General features: G+C 40.1%; 1 protein-coding gene across 4 annotated transcripts; it reads left to right on the top strand.

Annotated features, from left to right (window-relative positions):
• Window positions 1–3,333: 3,333 nt before the first annotated feature.
• Window positions 3,334–18,329, top strand: scdb (stearoyl-CoA desaturase b). Of its 4 annotated transcripts, none has more exons than XM_010889077.5 (6): window positions 3,334–3,432; window positions 3,803–4,092; window positions 7,167–7,297; window positions 14,313–14,518; window positions 16,317–16,549; window positions 17,685–18,329. In XM_010889077.5, the coding sequence occupies exons 2-6, from the start codon at window positions 3,849–3,851 to the stop codon at window positions 17,882–17,884; spliced, it is 1,014 nt and encodes a 337-aa protein (XP_010887379.1). In that variant the 5' UTR covers window positions 3,334–3,432; window positions 3,803–3,848; the 3' UTR covers window positions 17,885–18,329. The 4 variants fall into 4 exon arrangements, with proteins under 4 accessions (XP_010887379.1, XP_010887380.1, XP_010887378.1 ...); XM_010889078.5 differs by having other exon boundaries at window positions 3,343–3,432; window positions 3,808–4,092; XM_010889076.4 differs by lacking the exon at window positions 3,334–3,432 and adding an exon at window positions 3,439–3,558 and having other exon boundaries at window positions 3,808–4,092.
• Window positions 18,330–18,952: the final 623 nt, after the last annotated feature.

Below are 18,952 nucleotides of genomic sequence, written 5' to 3'. Positions count from 1 at the left end.
AATTGTAGTTCACTGACTTATTGCACCCTGAAGAAACTGATCCAAACATACAGTTGGAGAAACCCCCGGTTTTAGCTGGAGAGAGAGCCACCCTTTATGTGTCATGTGTTGCAACAGTTGCCCCTTGGCCTGCTTAACAATAGGCTGTTATTTTTCCCCCCCCCACACAAGAGGTCAGGGGGATGATGTCACATCAGCCAGACCTAAACCACCGGTCCTGCTGACCAGTAGGCCTAAGCCAGTGAGATAAGTAGCCTCGTCCCAACTCTGTTTGTGCTGTCTTGTGACAATGACCGGAGGATTTGGCAACACAGTGTGTGAGTTGGCCAGGCAGCACAATTTGGATCTGGGCAATGGCTAGTAGAACAGTGGTAGGTTCGCAAGATCATTGACCAAATAGTTAAACATAGTTGAGAAAGAATGGCTAAATGGGGTCAAAAGGGGCCAGCAGGTTACGTGTATCTTTATGGCATGAGTACCAGTCAGTACCTCTCGGGCATATCATCCAGGGGGAGTTACCCTGTTGTTGGCTGATTTAGATTTGCATCAGATTGCAGAGAGATAAAGAATATGTTCAGTCAGGATCTCATTGGGGGCTGTAATCCTAAAGCGTTTTGAGATAGGTGTGCTTATCTAGGATCGCGTTTTTAAGGGCCGGTTCGGCTGACAGATTAAGCCGAGTCCTGGACAATAAAAAATCCAGCTAAGTGGGGATCTACATTGAACTTGATATGTTAGTCCAGGACTAGGATTAATCTGTGTCAGCAAAACCAGCCCTTAAACCGACCCTTGGGGTTTGGTGAGTGGACTGGGATGCCTGTGGCTGTGTTTATCAAGTGCCTGCGCAGGAGACGAGAGCTAGGATTAGTTCCCCCGTGATTGTGATTTAAAAACTGATCCTAAATCAGCACTTTTATTCTTAGACTTGTCAGATCCCTCTGATCCTAGGAGGGCACACCTGCTCAGTGATTCCTGATGAGTACAGGCCCTGACATGTGCTGTGTTCAGATGACAAAAATACACAGCTCGCTATTTAACAACATGTGCCTTTCTTCACAAAGCGTTCTATAGGTAATCTACTGTATGTGTGTGTTGAAAAGAGGAAACACAAGCACGACATTACGACGTACATGTATTAAATTTACAAGAATGCAGTGTTTTAAAAAAAAAAATCAAAAACTAACCAAGATGGTCAATGGGTCTATTCCGTGGGTTCTGTCTAGCTTTCTTGTACAATACAGAAATTATGATTCACTTTACTTCAGAGGTTCTTTAAGCTTATCCTGAAGGCTAATTAACAATTAAATCGTACTTTATGAATATAGAGAATACACTCTTTGGCTTAGGGCAGTTTTGAAGACCTCATGTTCAAACAGGTTGAATATGACGCATGATTATAATTGGGTGTTGGATCCATTCTAGGATCCCACTTTGGCAAGTAGAAAGTTTGGCAAGCAGAGAAAATACGACGTGTATAATGGTTATGTACAGAGCCCGAGTTATAAAAAAGGATCTATAAGGAACTTTAAATGGGTTCTTGAAATTAAAGCTGGGGTACACAACAGGGACATTAATAGTCACATATTTCTGTTGTCTCTGGTTGGGAAATAAATATGCAAGTTGACCAAATTAAAGCCTCCTGGTAAGGCATTCCAGCCACAGTCTTAAAGGCTTTTCGTGTTCCAACAGGTAGGCTAAAATATAGCCTTATTGATTCTTCCAAGGACACAGTTTTGACATGAAAATACTTGGTCATATTCGAACAGGCACGAAACTTAATGTGAGTCTGAGATTTGTGATCTACTCGTCAATTTAGTATGTAATATTTTGTTGCATCACTATATTTCAATTTAGTAATCAAATAGCAGGCTTTATCTGTAGTTTACGTGCAGTTCAAAACTGTCAAGCTGGTAACTAATTGGAGTATCAAGGTCTTGTTTCAACAGGTAACATATAGTGGGATATTCTGGTCTGTCTGTTTGTTTGATGCTGAACACGTGTTTAACATTTTGTAATCTGTTATTTAAACATGAGTCTAGGATACAGCATTTAAATATTACCACAGCAAGTAGGCCACTCATGATTCTACTTATTCAAGTATTTCAGAAGCAACTATATGACATTCATAATTGTACTGTAAATCGTAGTGCAATCATACAGATGACATCATACTAACAGTTGCTAGTGATGGTCTTCAAGCTAAGGTGAGGGAATGTAAATCATGTTGACAAGATTTGTTGTTTATTGAGAATTATTTTCAAGTAATTCAGGAGAGTCTACTGACAAGTTTCCATGATCACATTTATGTGTTTGCTTTACGACTTCAGCCTTATTGTGTATTGACATATAAACATGTATAACAAGTATAAACTTCTGATCAGGCAACTGAAGAGACAATATTGCTGCAAACATATTCAAGTTATTTGGAAGGATCAAAGGAAACGTTTACATGTTGAATAATTGGTGTGTCACATTCGGAAAATGTTTATTGAAACATATTCATAACTATCATACATATAATATTACATGATTAGTACTGTTATAATGACATGATAAAGAATATGTTCCATTTTGAACAATTAACATTTGGAAAATTTGTGATAAGATTAGTCCCCTATGAAAATATATTGAGAGTATAATATTCATATTACTTGCTACATTATGTTAGATATAGCCCTCCTGGTTACTTATATTTAGAAGTGATGTGCTTGAAGCAAACAGAATGAATCAGCGTTGGATTGTAACATCCTCTGCGTTAAAATTATAAAGCAATACCCTGTATTGTAAACACCCATTTCAGGACCTGTACTAGGTTACTGACGTCAGTAATGCCTCGTTCATGTGCTACTAGGGTTATGCGAAGATACTAGAAAATGTTATCGGAGTTTTCGACCTGTGACGTTTCACCAATGAACTTGTATTCAGCAGTAGTCCTACTTGTTTTGATAATTACAAACGTATCAATATATATAATTTTTCTAAACATTGGAAATGATCAGATTAAGTACATGATAGGATGTTAGCTAACTTTATTATTAGCAGTGCTATCAAACGTATCCATCCATATTGGTATTTGTTCTTCAAAAAGCACTCAAACACAAGCTGTCGGACTTAACCTGTACCTATTTCAGACCAGCAAATAAAGTACATCACCCTGTAAAGTTGGCATCTGATAGACTGCGTCAATCAAACTAGCAATCTGAAAATTTTGACTATTTCGTAATGTGAGTACACAAATATTAACATATATTTCATGATGAATAACTGCAAAAAGGGAGGGGGGGGCTTTTTGGATGACTATCAGCATTTGAGCCTTGGATTGTAAAACATCAGATGAGCATGCAACCAATGAAACTGTTTGGGTAGAGGAGTGGCATCGAATGCTCCTCGACCAATTGCAGTCTTTATAAAGGAACTCGGCAGCAGGCTTAGGTAAGCAGAATCATCATCACGAGTAGAGATCCAGAACGCGCCTTATTGCATTCGCGTGAAGAAGACATCTCCGCGTTGTGCGCCTTTTGATAAATTATAACTATTATTTTTCTGCGCGATAGCGCGGTAAGTTATATCCGATGCCAGTTGATATCAAATTGTATTCTGTGTGCGTGTTTTACAGAAGGCCTAGTATATGCTATCCTATAGCCTTCGAACCAGTGCTGTGCTGGCCCACCAGGAAATCTAGTACGCACTTATGTGAAAGTCCGTGGTCTGAAAGTGCGTGGTCAATTTCCTGGTGGGATGGACCATGATGATGTCTGTGTGTTTGTCATGTTAATTGAATAGCTATCGGTCCTTTTTCTAGTACAGATCTCATCGCTGGGCATATTACTGAATAGCCTACTGCAAAAATGACCGAGACGGAGACGAGAAATCCCAACCACAGCAACCAACAAAACGGAGATGCCGTGGTGGCAGAAACTGAACTGTCGACGAGAGATGATGTTTTTGATGATAGTTATAAAGCAAAAGAGGGTCCTAAACCGCCGATGAGACTGGTTTGGAGAAACGTAATATTAATGATTTTATTACATTCTGGAGCGCTCTATGGACTGATGCTCGTGCCCTCCACGTCGGCCCTGACTCTGGCTTGGAGTAAGTATCCTTTTTACTTGGCTATCTCTTGATGATATGATAGAACATCTAACGAGGGCGTTAGAACTCTGTAAACGTTAATGGCGGGTAGTGCGATTTTAGAAAAATGAAAATTATGTAGCTGATATCAGAAAAAACATCATAAAATACTAAAGGGGAATTTACCACACACCTTTATGGGGCTAGGGTAATATTCTCACGCTACCATATCTTCATTAAAAGCACTTGTCTTATAGCGGAAAAGCGACCACCTGTACAAATGGCGAAAGTGCATAAATATGGCGGCACCCAGATGCCTAATTTGGCCTATTTTACATTGCTTACCGTAACTGTGCATTTCTATTTTTATCAACCCCATGTATATAAGGTATAATCAAGGTGTTTGGGACTTTGCACTGTGAATTGTGTATTTTCCAGAGAACTCATAAAGCGCCAAAATGATTTGCCATTTAATCATTTTTATTGGCAAATATATATAATGTGCCAGAACACATTTTTCAACATTTACTGGAGTAGTTGTCTGGGTAACGAAACAAACTTGCAACTTAGATATCAAATGCAAATTAATGGTTTTACTTTTTATTTTGCTTTCAAAGGCAGCGCCAGTAATAAACTGACATTTTATTTTTACCATTCCGATAGGCAATGATGCACGAGGTGGCGTGGTATTTAGCCAATAAACCACCTAAGGGCTGTACGTAGGTATGATGCAGTGCAGGGTGTTTGTAGTTACCGGTATATCAACCTTCAGTAAGACTTGTAGCGTATGTTAATATGGGACACTCCATTCGTTGTTACTTTAAGTATGACCACTAGGGGCAGTAGAAGCACTTGAATAGAAGCACGTTTGCTACAGCTGTTTGTGTGGGGCGGGGGGGGGAGATGATGATGATGATGATGATGATGATGGTTGAGTTTTAATCCATGGAGAGAGAACCATAGTACTTCCTAAAAGGTTAGCTTGCGCGATGGTAATATTGTGCTGTGTGCACCAGCATGGGGGTAAAGGTTAACATTACTTTAACCATACCGAATTAATACTTAGGGGGAATTCATACCAAGTGTTATGGAATTTGTAACCTATCATATGTTTAGCTAATTCTAATGTCATGTCACGTGTAACATTATGTAACATCATGCTAAATGGCGTTTCCCAGATTACATATTCTATGTAACATTTACTTGCGAGACAAGGTTGGGGATATTGACCATATCACAAGACAACCCAAGTGCCTTATTGCTAATGTAATTGGAACAGTATAAAGCTAGGTTGACATACCTGTGGTATTCGTAAGCAGTAAAGCATGAGGGTGTGGTATATTGCCAATATACCACTGTTAAGAGCTGTTCTTAGGCACAACACATCATGGTGGGTGTGGTATATTGCCAATATATCGCTGGTACAAGCTTTTATTAGGCATGACACATGTTGTGCCTGGACCCAGTGCTTTGCCGTGTGGTATTTTGGCAATATAGCACAAACCCGGGAGAAATGCTTTTGGTTTATCAATGGGTTACCAAAGCAAATCGACCAGTAAAAACTTGTGGTATACGGTCTCTGATAAACCGGGTAGTTTGAATTCCGAATGATGATAGCGATGGTGTATCACACTATGGTTATTATATGGCATCTTTTTTACTGCTATAATTGCATTGGTTACTGGGTTATATTAGCCATACACCACACCCACTCATGCTTTGTTTGCATATACCACAGCTATCAGCCAATCAGCGTTAAGAATTCAAACCACACCGTTTATAAGGTTTCATACCACAGCTTTCAGTCAATCTGGATTAAGGGTTTGAAATAATGTGGGTTTTAGTAAGTAATCTGGAATGTTCCAGAAAGTATTCTACATTGCCATGTTCTTGTAAGATGGCTGCAATTTTAAGAAACCAATAGGTTTATTAGGCTGATTTATGCTATGTTATATGCTGTAGTTTAAAAACTTTGTTACAAGTTCTAAATTGATGTCAGAGGTAATTTCTCAAATCCTCCATCTTCATGTACAACCATTACTTTTCTAGCTCCCTGAACACGTGTTTGTTAGCTAATTGGGGATGAAGTAGATTTTCGTGGGTTGGGATTCAGGGGCCTTATTTGTTTTGGTTTCTTCCTTTGAGTACCTTCTGTAGAAGTCTTGAGAACTTGGCTTTGTGTCCCATTTTTATTATTTTGTATCAGTTGACAGCCCTTTCCCTGTGAAAGATATTAGTCAACTGAGCATGTTTTTTGGTTGACCCACAAGGAAGGAATGTGCTGAACCTGGGTGATGCATTTGTGAAGTAGGTGATTGGTTGCTTTACATGGGCATGTTGTGGCTGTGCCTTCTAGAATGGTGTAGATCTGTTTTGGTGCATGCCACACTCACCATTTTGGCAATAACCAAACATTGTGAGTTGTTGTTCATTTACTTGGTCATTCAACTGAATGTCTGAGTTCACTTCTACATATAATGGAAAATGTAGCCTAATATTTATTGACTGAGATATATGCTTCTTTGGCAAAGGGAGAAAGACTATATGAAAGTGTGGCAAATGCCGGTTTGCAATTTATTTCTGGATGGGAATATTATTAAGAAATATAGAAGTATATAAAATGTATGTATTTCGGTATGAAGCTGAATCAATGAATCACATTGAAAAACCCAAACATTGGTTCCCGTCTGTGTGTGTTGGATGCAGTGCTGAACAGCATATCATTCCACTGCGCGAGACAAAGAACAATCGCCATTCCAATAGACCTAGTATTGTGAGGCTGCATGGTCCTCAACAGAATGTCTCTTCTCTGCTGGACTGATTGGAGGCCCCAGTTGTCACATCCTAAGCAGCCTTGTCTGGCTGCATATAGGAACACATTCAGCACTTTCACAACAACAACCCTGAGACCAGAGTAGACATGCGTGCATGCATACTCCCAATGCCAGCTCGCAACAGTAATAACTTTGGTGATGACAACAATGCAATGACTGGGAACAGGCAGGGGCTAATAGGAGTCAGTTTTCTGTGTTTTGACATTATGTATGTTTGATGTTTGTGTATCTAATCTCCACCTCCCCTACTCCCCACTGTAGCTGCTCTGTGCTTCTTGCTCAGTGCCCTGGGTATTACAGCAGGGGCTCACCGCCTGTGGAGTCACAAGTCCTACAAGGCATCCACCCCTCTCAGAGTCTTCCTGGCCCTCGCCAACTCCATGGCCTTCCAGGTATAGGTTTTAGATTTTTATTTACAGAATCATATAAGTTGTGACTGCAATTATCAATTCTGAGTGGTGAGCCCATCTTGACCACACTTATTTACATGGCTGAACTTGTTTCCTTGTGGCTCTTGTTCCCTAGCAGTAAGCATGCAGAGCAATGTTTTTTTAATTTCTTTAAATAATATTGTTTCACTATAAAATCATGTCTAATCACATTACTTACATTTAATATCAGTAAATTACATATTAGCACCTGTTGTGGTAATACTGTATCATGGCCTAATTTGCAGGGACATAAACACATTAAATTTGAAGGTTAAATATGAGTTGAACTGAAATGGCAGCTTTGTTTCAAAATGGCCTATATGGAACCAATATAAGTCAAACATTTATTATAGAGTAAAGATGGACTACAAAGTAGAATAAATGTTACGATTTGTCAGATTCTGTTGCACCCCAAATTAAGATTTCCAAGATGATACAGAAAATGAGTAGGCCATTTGTCAAGTTGCATTTCCAACTTTACCAAAGGTTTTATTGCATGCGCCCCCTCTAATCTTGGAACATGCTCTGTAGAAAACAGTTTGCAGAAACAGTGGGGCGGGCTAGCCTGCATGAGATTATTATGGATTAGAGAGGTTATTTCAATTGGTCAAATGTCAACCAATAGCCAATCATCTTGTCACTAGGATTTTACACTCAAAATGAATGTTACTCTGGAAAGGAGCATCAAGCGCCTCATCTTGCGCCTTCAGCCCCCTGTGAAGTTCGTCATTTTGTCTTTAGCCTATAAACGCCATGCTTTTCTGGTTATGCAAGGTTATTCTTTTTTTTCTTCTTTTTTTACAATCCTGTCCACATGCTCACAGCTGGCAGCACCCAAGCAATCATCAGATTAGAGCACAGCTGTATGTGACCCACTCATAATGCCTGTGATAGATTTGGTTTGACTTTGATTATCCCTATTGGGTTAATCACTGTTGGGACTATGTAAAACATGTGATAGCTTCACATTTGTGTTTCAACCTCAAACCAAATATAAATGGTATTAAAAAGATATTGAAGACCTTAAATAGGAATTTAAAGAAGTAAAATATTTTCCCATTTACATGTAATGGATTGTTGGTGATGAACTAGTCTGAGAGATGGGCTATACGAAATCAAACCATGTGCCTAGTCACATTCTGCTGTGAACTTCCTTGAGCATCTAACTGTATGGTACAAGAAAATGCAGAGCACTTAAAATGTTGTATTTAAATTTGTGGGCCAGAAGCCACCTTGCACACGACTGGGTGCAGCCGACATTACTGACAGACCGCTAGCTTTCTGAGCTTTGGTTGTCATTCTCCTAGCTAGCTACTATGGTAAAGGAAATAGTATGTCAGAAGACATACCCAGTGTCAAAAATGACACATGTTTACACAGAGTAGACTGTGTGCTTGGCCGTGTTGCATACTTTGTTCTTTCCTGCATCTCAAGTGCACTAGAATTTTCTGCAAACAGTACGTGTTTGCAGTCTTTGGGTTTGGAATTGCAAAAGTGAACAGTTGACTTCTTGACTGATTGTATGCTTTAGGTGCCCATTTTGAAACGCAGAGCTGTTTAGACTGTTAGGAAAGATCGGTGACTCAAACCGTGTACGTTTGAGCGGAATTAATGTAAGTGCTGCTTCATTCCTGACACTCCCAATGGGTTGAATGCTGTTACAATACACAAGAAAGCAATAAGTGCCCCATAATTGTAGTGCGTGACTGCCTGTTACTGCAGTGCTTACCACTTATTAACCTTAATTTATTCCAAGTTACATTGATAAAATGTAATTTGTTTTTCTAGGCAAGCTCTATCAAGTTTGATTGGTACTGCTCATTAACAGCAACTTTGATTTCTTGCCACATATTCTTACTTGGATTGAGGCTGGGGCTTTGACTGGGCCATTGCAGGACTCTAGGCATTTGGAATATTTTATCAGTGACCTAGAATCTGTTTACAAAATGTGCGCAAGTGTTTGGGAGATGAATCCGTTCCATTTTCATGCTATTTGACTGGAGACCGAAGCAGAATCTTTAAAAAAAATTATTTGGCCAAAATTAGAGTAGCTGATAAGTTAGTGCTGACACGGGCAAATTACTCAATAAAAGCGCCCTTGTCTGCAGCCATCTAATCTAGGCCCAGGCCTGGCACCAGATTAACTGTTGGATGGGCATTTACTTTCAATAGGGTGTCATTTTTTTCTTTTTGGTCCACCTGTGTGTGCAATGTGCTGGTGAAATTAAAGACATCTAGCCTTTGTGCTGGCTCTATATTTAACTTTTGTGTAAAGACATAAGACTCAATTGAAAAGAGACATGTATCTGGCCGTCATGATTCAGGGAGTGGGTACATTTATTGCTCAGCGCTACATATTATTTCTCAATCAACACCTAAACAAATACATATTTACCACTTTTTCAGATTTTTATTTTATTTTTCCAAATAAATCTACAAAATCCCTGGAAAAAAGTACACCTAAACAGCAAAAAGAGTTCCCAAACCTAGCATTTGCATTGATCTTCAAAGAAATATTGTATCTGCTTGGTGTGCTTGAGTTCCAGGTTTTAAATCTGCATACAGAAAATCCAGAAAATCACATTGTATGATTTTTAAATAATTAATTTGCATTTTATTGCATGACATAAGTATTTGATCACCTACCAACCAGTAAGAATTCCGGCTCTCACAGACCTGTTAGTTTTTCTTTAAGAAGCCCTCCTGTTCTCCGCTCATTACCTGTATTAACTGCACCTGTTTGAACTCCTAACCTGTATAAAAGACACCTGTCCACACACTCAATCAAACAGACTCCAACCTCCCCAAAATGGCCAAGACCAGAGAGCTGTGTGAGGACATCAGGGATAAAATTGTAGACCTGCACAAGGCTGGGATGGGCTCCAGGACAATAGGCAAGTAGCTTGGTGAGAAGGCAACAACTGTTGGCACAATCATTAGAAAATGGAAGAAGTTCAAGATGACGGTCAATCTCCCTCAGTCTGGGGCTCCATGCAAGATATCACCTCGTGGGGCATCAATGATCATGAGGAAGGTGAGGGATCAGCCCAGAACTACACGGCAGGACCTGGTCAATGACCTGAAGAGAGCTGGTACCACAGTCTCAAAGAAAACCATTAGTAACACACTACGCCGTCAAGGATTAAAATCCTGCAGCGCACGCAAGGTCCCCCTGCTCAAGCCAGCGCATGTCCAGGCCCGTCTGAAGTTTGCCAATGACCATCTGGATGATCCAGAGGAGGAATGGGAGAAGGTCATGTGGTCTGATGAGACAAAAATAGAGCTTTTTGGTCTAAACTCCACTCGCTGTGTTTGGAGGAAGAAGAAGGATGAGTACAACCCCAAGGGCACCATCCCAACCGTGAAGCATGGAGGTGGAAACATCATTCTTTGGGGATGCTTTTCTGCGAAGGGGACAGGACGACTACACTGTATTGAGGGGAGGATGGATGGGGCCATGTATAGATCTTGGCCAACAACCTCCTTCCCTCAGTAAGAGCATTGAAGATGTCATGCTGGAAGGGTGGGCCTTCCAGCATGACAACGACCCGAAACACACAGCCAGGGCAACTAAGGAGTGGCTCTGTAAGAAGCATCTCACGATAAGAAGCATCCCTAGCCAGTCTCCAGACCTGAACCCAATAGAAAATATTTGGAGGGAGCTGAAAGTCTGTATTCACAGTTGAAGTGTACCCATGATAAAAATTACAGACTTCTACATGCTTTGTATGTGGGAAAACCTGCCGATTTTGTAGGTTATCAAATACTTGTTCTCCCCACTGTCCTTGCATTTTTGTGAAACCTTTCCATCAGCTTCCATATTGTTCTGTTACTGTAGAATAAAAAATTGGTAGATAATGCCATGCTTATATAGATTTTTTTTTAAAAATAAATTCTCCCTGAAATGGATAGATTTGATGTGACTAACATTTGTCCCTATTATGTTCTAATGACTTGATTTTAGTGGACAATGCAATTAGGTCAGTTTATAATGGTGTTCCCTACCCACAATTCACATCATCATAACTGTGGACTGTGCAATACTAATTTCCACTGGAATTTATGATTGCAGGTAATGTAAGTGCTATTGCCTGTGTCATCTGTGTACTGCTAACGGACTGACGCTGCTCCATTAAAGTAGTGGTCACATTAACGCGTAGTGTGTTTAATGGGAATGAGCAGGAGGGGATATCTGTCTTTTGTGAGTGCGACTGTTTGCAGTGTGTCCTCTATTAGTGGACCATACATAACTAAAAGTTACTTTCAGAATCTTGTCCACTGAGTGGGTGAGGTGGGGCTGGGCTGCAGCACCACTACTTCCTGTGGCTTTGTTGGAGGGTTGTGAGAAAGAAGCCTTTACTCAGAGTACCCTCTGAAAGTATGAGTGACCCAGTTGCAATGTGGGAAAAGGCTTTGTGGTCAGGTGAGACCCAAAAAGCTATGTGGCCCAAACCAAACACTGTTCATGCCTCAGCACACACCATTCCTACAGTGATGTATGGCGGTGGCATTGTGCTGTGGGGATGCTTCTGAGCGGCTTCGAATGAGCATCTTGTTCAAATGGAAGAATTGGTGAGGCAAAATACTAGAAATGCTGCAAGAGAACTCAATCCCATTGAGTCTTTGGTGCGATTTGAAAATGTTAGATGATGCTTGTGGACAGCAGTCGGAAACAATTTGGAGTAAATGTGAAGGGCCCAAAACAGAGGATCAAGATGAATAGCGATCAAAACAGTTACCAAAAATCAAGTGGTTATTGTAGTGAACTATGGCTCCATTTGTGCAGATTAAATACTTCGGCAAGCAACATATTTCGGTAATTTTTTTTTAGGAGATACACTGGAAAGGTTCTATAGCTCTCACCTCCCACTTGGTGTAACATAGAGTTGCAACTTTGGTACTTAGGGCTGGCAAACAAGGAACACATTTGCTTCTGGAACTTATAAAATCAAACTTATGACTGATCTGCATGTAACTTGATGCATCTTTGAAAAACACTATTTTCCACACTACAACAATTTAGCCACTATGGAATTTGTGGGTGTGGACCTAATACATGCCTATCAGTCATAGCTATTCAGTGAACAGGTTCACAACATTTGTAAGACCCTGTGTACCCGCATATTCAGATTAACCACTTGGTGGCACTATCTATGCCATGTTTTTATATCTCCTTAACCATTTGACAATATTACATGCATTTTCTGATATTTAAGTCTAGCAAAACTGTAAATTGTGGTGCTGTTTGTGGGCACATGCACTACCATGTGTTTTGAGTCACTTAGAAATGTCCTTGTTTTTGAAAGAAAATCAAATACCATTTTGTCCATTAAAACAACAAAACATTGATTTGTCCTTGTCCATCTGGTCATGCTTCCGACCTGGGCTAGGTTTAAATAGACTTGGGACTCAGCCCACATGCATTTATTTATTATTACAGTCTATACTCTTAATATGTTCACCTGTCACAGCCAGAAGAGGTCTGGTCACCCCTCTGAGCCTGGTTCCTCTCTAGGTTTCTTCCTAAGTTTCGGCCTTCTTGGGGAGTTTTTCCTAGCCACTGAAATTCAACACTACTGTTGTTTGCTCCTTGGGGTTTAAGGCCAGGTGATTTTGTAAAAGCACTTGGTGACAACTGCTGCTGTAAAAAGGGCGTTTATAAATAAATTTGATCAGAAATGCAGTGGAGACATTGTTAATTTCGGAAATGACTATTGTGACTGCAAACAGCATATATTTAATTATGGAAGATCTACATGGGTGTATGGAGGCCTATTCTCAGAACACAATTTTGCAATGATGTTAGCTCAGCAGAAAACTGTTGTGCTGATTAAAGAAGCAATTCAACTGGCCTTCTTTAGGAGAAATTGGACCAGAAACTGAAGCTCTCATCCTATGCTGTGTATTGCTCCCTTCACAGAACAGCACAAACTGGCTATAACTGGAATAGAAAGAGTGGGAGGCCCCGGCGCACAAGTGAGCAAGAGGACAAATTCTTTGTATTGTCTAGTTTGAGAAACGGACACCTCACAGGTTCTCAACTGCCAGCCTAACTAAATAGTACCTGCAAAACAACTCTCAGCGTGAAGAGGGAACTCTGGGATGCTGGCCTTCTAGGCAGAGTTGCAAAGAAAAAGCCATATCACAGACCATTTGGTACCTAAGAAGTGCCCATCAAGCCAGTCCAATATGTGGGAGGTGCTTCAGAATGCATGGGGTGAAATCTCTTAAGATTACCTCAACAAATTGACAAATAGAATGTCAAAGGTCTGCAATGCTGTATTTGCTACAAATGGAGGTTTCTTTGACGAAAGCAAAGTTTGAAGGACACATCTTACTTCAATTAAATCATTATTCCTAACCATATCCATGATTCCTATTCTTTTAGCTGTATTTCCTATTCAAACACATTTCATGTACATTTTCATAGAAAACCAGGACATATCGAAGACCCCAAACTTTTGAACGGTAGTGCAGATGCTACATTCAAAGTTTTAGGGGCATTGGACAAACCGGTACAGAGGAGCATTTTAAAATATGGAATATAATTGAACTTTTTTTTAACATACATTGAAAACCTATTGCATTCTTTTCATTATACATGTTTGATGTTTTTGCAAAGGGCCTTGCAGCTTTAATTAGGGGTTCAGCATTGAGTGTCCCGAATGTAATACATTTATTTGTTATAAATTATAAGTAATGAGCTGTAATGCTACATTTCATGGTCTGCCTAGGCTATTGGGATTGCAATTTAAATATAAAAATCACTTCTTATGGCCTCCATGAATTTAGTCACCTTAATTTTCACCATTCAGGACTTTAAAGTATTTTTTTTTTAATGGATTATGATTGATTTTGATGTTATCTTTTCCACGCATTATATTATACTAAGCCATTAAATAAAACATTAGTTATTAGTATTTAATTAATGTTCCTCCTAAACAACCATATCACTTTTAATTTTGTTTTATTCCAGAATGACATCTATGAGTGGGCGAGAGACCACCGGGTTCACCACAAGTACTCTGAGACAGACGCCGACCCCCACAATGCAGTGCGAGGCTTCTTCTTTGCTCACATTGGTTGGCTGCTCGTTCGCAAGCACCCTGAAGTTATTGAGAAGGGCCAAAAACTGGAACTGTCTGACCTGAAGGCTGATAAAATCGTCATGTTCCAGAGAAAGTAAGTAGAGCAATTTATAGGATCTACCCTAAAGTCCTAGTCCCCTGCCCATTCATATTATGTTTTCTATGCCATTTAGAGTAATCCTTTCATTCAAAGCAGCTTGTAGGGCATGCGTAAAGGTTAGGTAGATATTATTTATATCAAGATATTTATTTTGAGAAATTGCTGTACCTCATTTGAACTTTTAGTAATGCTTGTCTAAAAGTTTTTATTGTATCACAAACAAGTTTGATAAAGTAAAATTCGGGAGCAACAAAATATTGAGCCAGCATCCCCTTTTTATCCATTTGGGTCACTTACCCTGGGCATATTTCCTGGGCGTATTTTGTGTGAATCCCGCTCCTTTTATAAGAACGTTTGCGGTACTGCAGCACACCAGATATGAGCAGTATTGAAGAGAAGCTCTCTTGATCTGAATGATGCAGTGTAGTTAAAAGCCTATTTGTATTCTGGAAAAGTTGCACACAATGTGCAACAAAGAGCCCTTCAATACTCACAGAACACTTGAAAGAGCTCCGTGTATAATCCATTCTACCATAGAAAACCCATGGTTACAAAAACGTTTTTTATTTGTAAATACTGTGTTCCCCATTTCCCCCGAAATGACAACATCTTATACATTGTCTGCCTGTTTCAGGGCACCAAAAGTTAATGGACAGACCGATATAATATAATTAAGGAATTATGTTTAGCATTTGGTCATTTTTCTCCACACAGTCACTGCCTGAAGGGTGAACCATTGACCTAATCAGACACTCTTCTCTAGTGATGGTCAGCCAACGCAGTAATGCCGTTATCTTGAGTTGTTTGTTCCGAAGTATTTTTGTGCCTTAAGTCTCATCTTCAACAAACGAAGCCATGTTCCGTTGGATTTAATCTTTCACAATAATCTTTCACCAGGATATTCACAGACTTGTCTTGGCTGTGTGTTTTGGGTCATTGGCTGGGACAAAAATACAGATTTCAGTCTTTTGAGTCCTTGCTGCTAAGAAGCGTGCCCACCAAGCTTCACCGCATGGACAGTATTACCCGGGTGATGAGCGGTACCTTGTTTTTGAACCTGATAATTTTTATTCTCATGTTCTGAGTTTAGGAGGGATGTCATCCCTAGTGGACATTGTTTGTGGTCACCTCCCTGACCAAGGCCCTTAGAGGGTCAGCTCTCAGAAGATCCTTGGTTGTTGTAAGCACCTTCCATTTCACAGTGATGAGGCCCACTGTGCTCCTAGGAACCTTCAAAGCTATAGGAGTTTTTTCAGTGCCTGAGCCCTATTTGGTATTTCATGGCATAGGGTCCGAATACTTATACGTGAGGTATTTCATATTTAAATGCTGCTTCATTTTCAATAAATCGGCACAAATTAAATAAAAAAACATGTTATTGCTTTGGCGTTATGGGGTAAAAAAAATAAATAAACATTACGAATGCGCTATATGCTATGTACATCAATGATCTTGGAGGAATTGGGTTTAATAATTTGCTCTGGGACAGAACTACTGTATTTGTTTTTTCTTGACCTTGTCGCCTCTTTCCTTTACTGGCCCATCACTGTTTACCACTAAGCCATCCTGCCACCAAAAAGATTATTCAAACATTACAATGTTTTTTTTAATATAGCTCCTTTGGATGCTATATTAAAAAAGTACCTTTAAGTACCTTTAATTACTATAATGGGCATATAACTCAGTGGCTTGCTTTTCAATTTGCATGCTTCTACCTCTATTTACAGGCCCTAGTAGGTAACACGGCTACTTATTTACATTTACATTTCTTTCTCCCCGTTTACCCATCTAGGTACTACAAGCTGTCTGTGGTTCTGTTATGTTTTCTGGTGCCCATGCTGGTACCCTGGTACTTCTGGGGCGAGTCTCTGTGGGTGGGCTACTTCATCCCAGGCCTCTTGAGGTATGCCCTGGTGTTGAACGCTACCTGGCTGGTCAACTCCGCTGCTCACATGTGGGGCAACCGGCCCTACGACAAAAACATCAACCCCAGTGAAAACAGATTTGTGGCCTTCAGTGCCATCGGTAAGGACTGGATCATCTTTTTTATGTATTTTTAAAGTGGTTGCGTTCCATGCCCTGGGGTTGCCGTTAATTCCTATTCAATTCAGAAGTTAACTGAATTTCCAATTCACTTCAATGCTTTTTAGTGAGGAGAATTTGAATTGGGTTTACTTTCAGAATTCAGACAGTGTTGGTTTGTGTGTACTGGGCTATTCTGCCAATGTACAAATGTATTGTTTATACCATAAGTAATGCTGGGACCATAAATGGATGATGTAAATTAATGTAGGTTTGAATACCACCCGGTTCCCTATATTTTCCCCTGACTTGAAGACATCAGGGCTACAGCCTTGCGCTCTATAGGGTAATATAGGAAGTCCTTGAGTACCCCCTACAGCACACATTTTGGTTGGTACCCCAAACCGTCTCACCTGGTTCAAGTCACTGATGACATTGATTGGTTGATAAGTTGAATCAGCTGTGTGTTTTGAGAAGCTGCTCAAAATATGTACTGTTCATGGAACTTAATAACTGGTGTTGGGACATGCTGCAATAGGACTCTGGTTCTCAAACCTCTCCTGGGGCACCCACGCCATCTCACCATTTTATTGAAGTCCTGAACAACAGTCGCTCACCTCAATCAGGCCTCCAAGACCTTAATTGTTCGCCCAGTTTGTTCTGGTTTGCTAGCTCTGGGGAAACGCCTAATGCGTGGATCGGCTAGGGGTCCCCAGGGAATGTTTTGTTTCCAAGCGGCACCACAGTGCTACTGTACTCTTTCTACGGCAGCTGATGCGGTCTGGCATGGCGTAGTGAGGCGGAAATGTCTAATCCAGTGGCCCGTGTTTACTTTATGAAGGATGTCCTGCTGTTTCTGTGAAATCATGTGAAGTCAGAACAGTGTTCCAACTGACTGCATATTCTGCTGCGACCTCATCTGTTTTGTTAAATCAAGGTTTAGTTGAATAGCTTAGTTGTCACCTAATTTTTCTTTTTACATTTTACCGTTTGATGCATATTACTGTAATATTGCCTAGAGATTTGCTGTAAATTTATGGGAGTGCAATTGTTGCGAATTGTTGTAGTTTTGTGAATTTCAGTAATCCAATTTCTCAACTTGGAAACCAGAGTTAACTTGTTTAATCCTTCCTTCCAGGCGAGGGCTTCCACAACTACCACCACACTTTTCCCTTTGACTACGCCACCAGTGAGTTTGGCTTGAAGCTGAACATCACCACTGCCTTCATAGACCTCATGTGCTACCTAGGCCTGGCCAAGGATTGCAAAAGGGTGTCCCGTGAAGTCATCTTGAGTCGCGTACAGCGAACAGGAGATGGCAGCCATAAAACCCGCTGAGTAATGTTGTCTTAACTGTCTCAAACCGTTAGACCAATACCAGACACCATAAAACAGACAACCAACAAAAGAAGGAATGTAACTGTAGTTAATCACACAATTTATTATGATGGGGAGTTTCTAGTCCTGCAGTTAGTAGTGATAAGACCATGGTTCATTGGTGTCTCTGCTCTGTATTATGAGTTAAAACTATTATTGAGTTCCTCAGACTAATATTGGCTTTAAAATGGTCCTAGACCTTTCAGTAAAGTGTTTTATTTGATTTTTTTTTTTGTTTTGTTGTTAAAATGAATGATGTGTGATGTGGCCATTAGCTGAAGCAAGCTAACTGAGTGGCTAGGCTAGGCATTTTAGCATAGAGACTCAAAGTTTCATTAAGAGTCACTGTTGGTAGAAAAACATTACCCCAACTAAACTGCCGACCTAGGCCGTCTGTACACCAAAAATGAAGATGGGAGACTATTAACCTCCTAATTTGTTCATGTGCTATTATTAATTAACACACTTTGGCACTTTTGAAATTAAGTTTAAAAAAAATGGGGGGGGGGGGGGGGGGGGGGGTTTATTGACATTTAGGCAAAGCAGATGAGATTTGTTTTGATCATGTCATTTTGTTTAATTTGCACTGAGGTAAACTATCCCTTTATGTCAGGATCTTTTAGTCGCCCTTTGATATTCATTCCATAATGGTGGAGTAGTCAAATCTTTCATTCCTGGGAGAACGATGAACTTCTGTCACAAGTTCCAGTTTACGTTTCAGGTGACATTTCCATTTTTATTTAAATTGTATTTGTTTATTTTGCTGACCTACTTCAGTCTTATTTAACTATAAGCTGCTGTGTTGAAACAGCCCTACCTACATCAAGTCAGCATACTGTTGAGCTGTCATTATATACCAGGCCATATTCCATGTAGGCTGGTGTAGAAGTGCAGTTTTCGCCGCTGCGTTACATATGAATGCACCAGTTGTCTCCTCCTGTCGAAGTTTCTCTTAACAGGAAAGTCTTTCTTTCCTCCTTGTGGAATGGGATGAAGGAATGTCTCAAATGGCACCCTATATCCCCATAT

This window comes from Esox lucius, chromosome 6 (genome assembly GCF_011004845.1).
Source record: "Esox lucius isolate fEsoLuc1 chromosome 6, fEsoLuc1.pri, whole genome shotgun sequence".
Classification (NCBI taxonomy): Eukaryota; Metazoa; Chordata; class Actinopteri; order Esociformes; family Esocidae; genus Esox; species Esox lucius.
The sequence above is the reverse complement of the archived record's forward strand: the minus strand, read 5'-3'. Positions and strand labels throughout refer to the sequence as shown.

Excerpts from the sequence above, each read along its gene's own strand:
- scdb (XM_010889077.5), top strand. The coding sequence starts at position 3,849 with ATGACCGAGACGGAGACGAGAAATCCCAACCACAGCAACCAACAAAAC. Across the intron at positions 4,093-7,166 it reads GGCCCTGACTCTGGCTTGGA|CTGCTCTGTGCTTCTTGCTC; the intron begins GTAAGTATCCTT and ends TCCCCACTGTAG. Across the intron at positions 14,519-16,316 it reads ATCGTCATGTTCCAGAGAAA|GTACTACAAGCTGTCTGTGG; the intron begins GTAAGTAGAGCA and ends TTACCCATCTAG.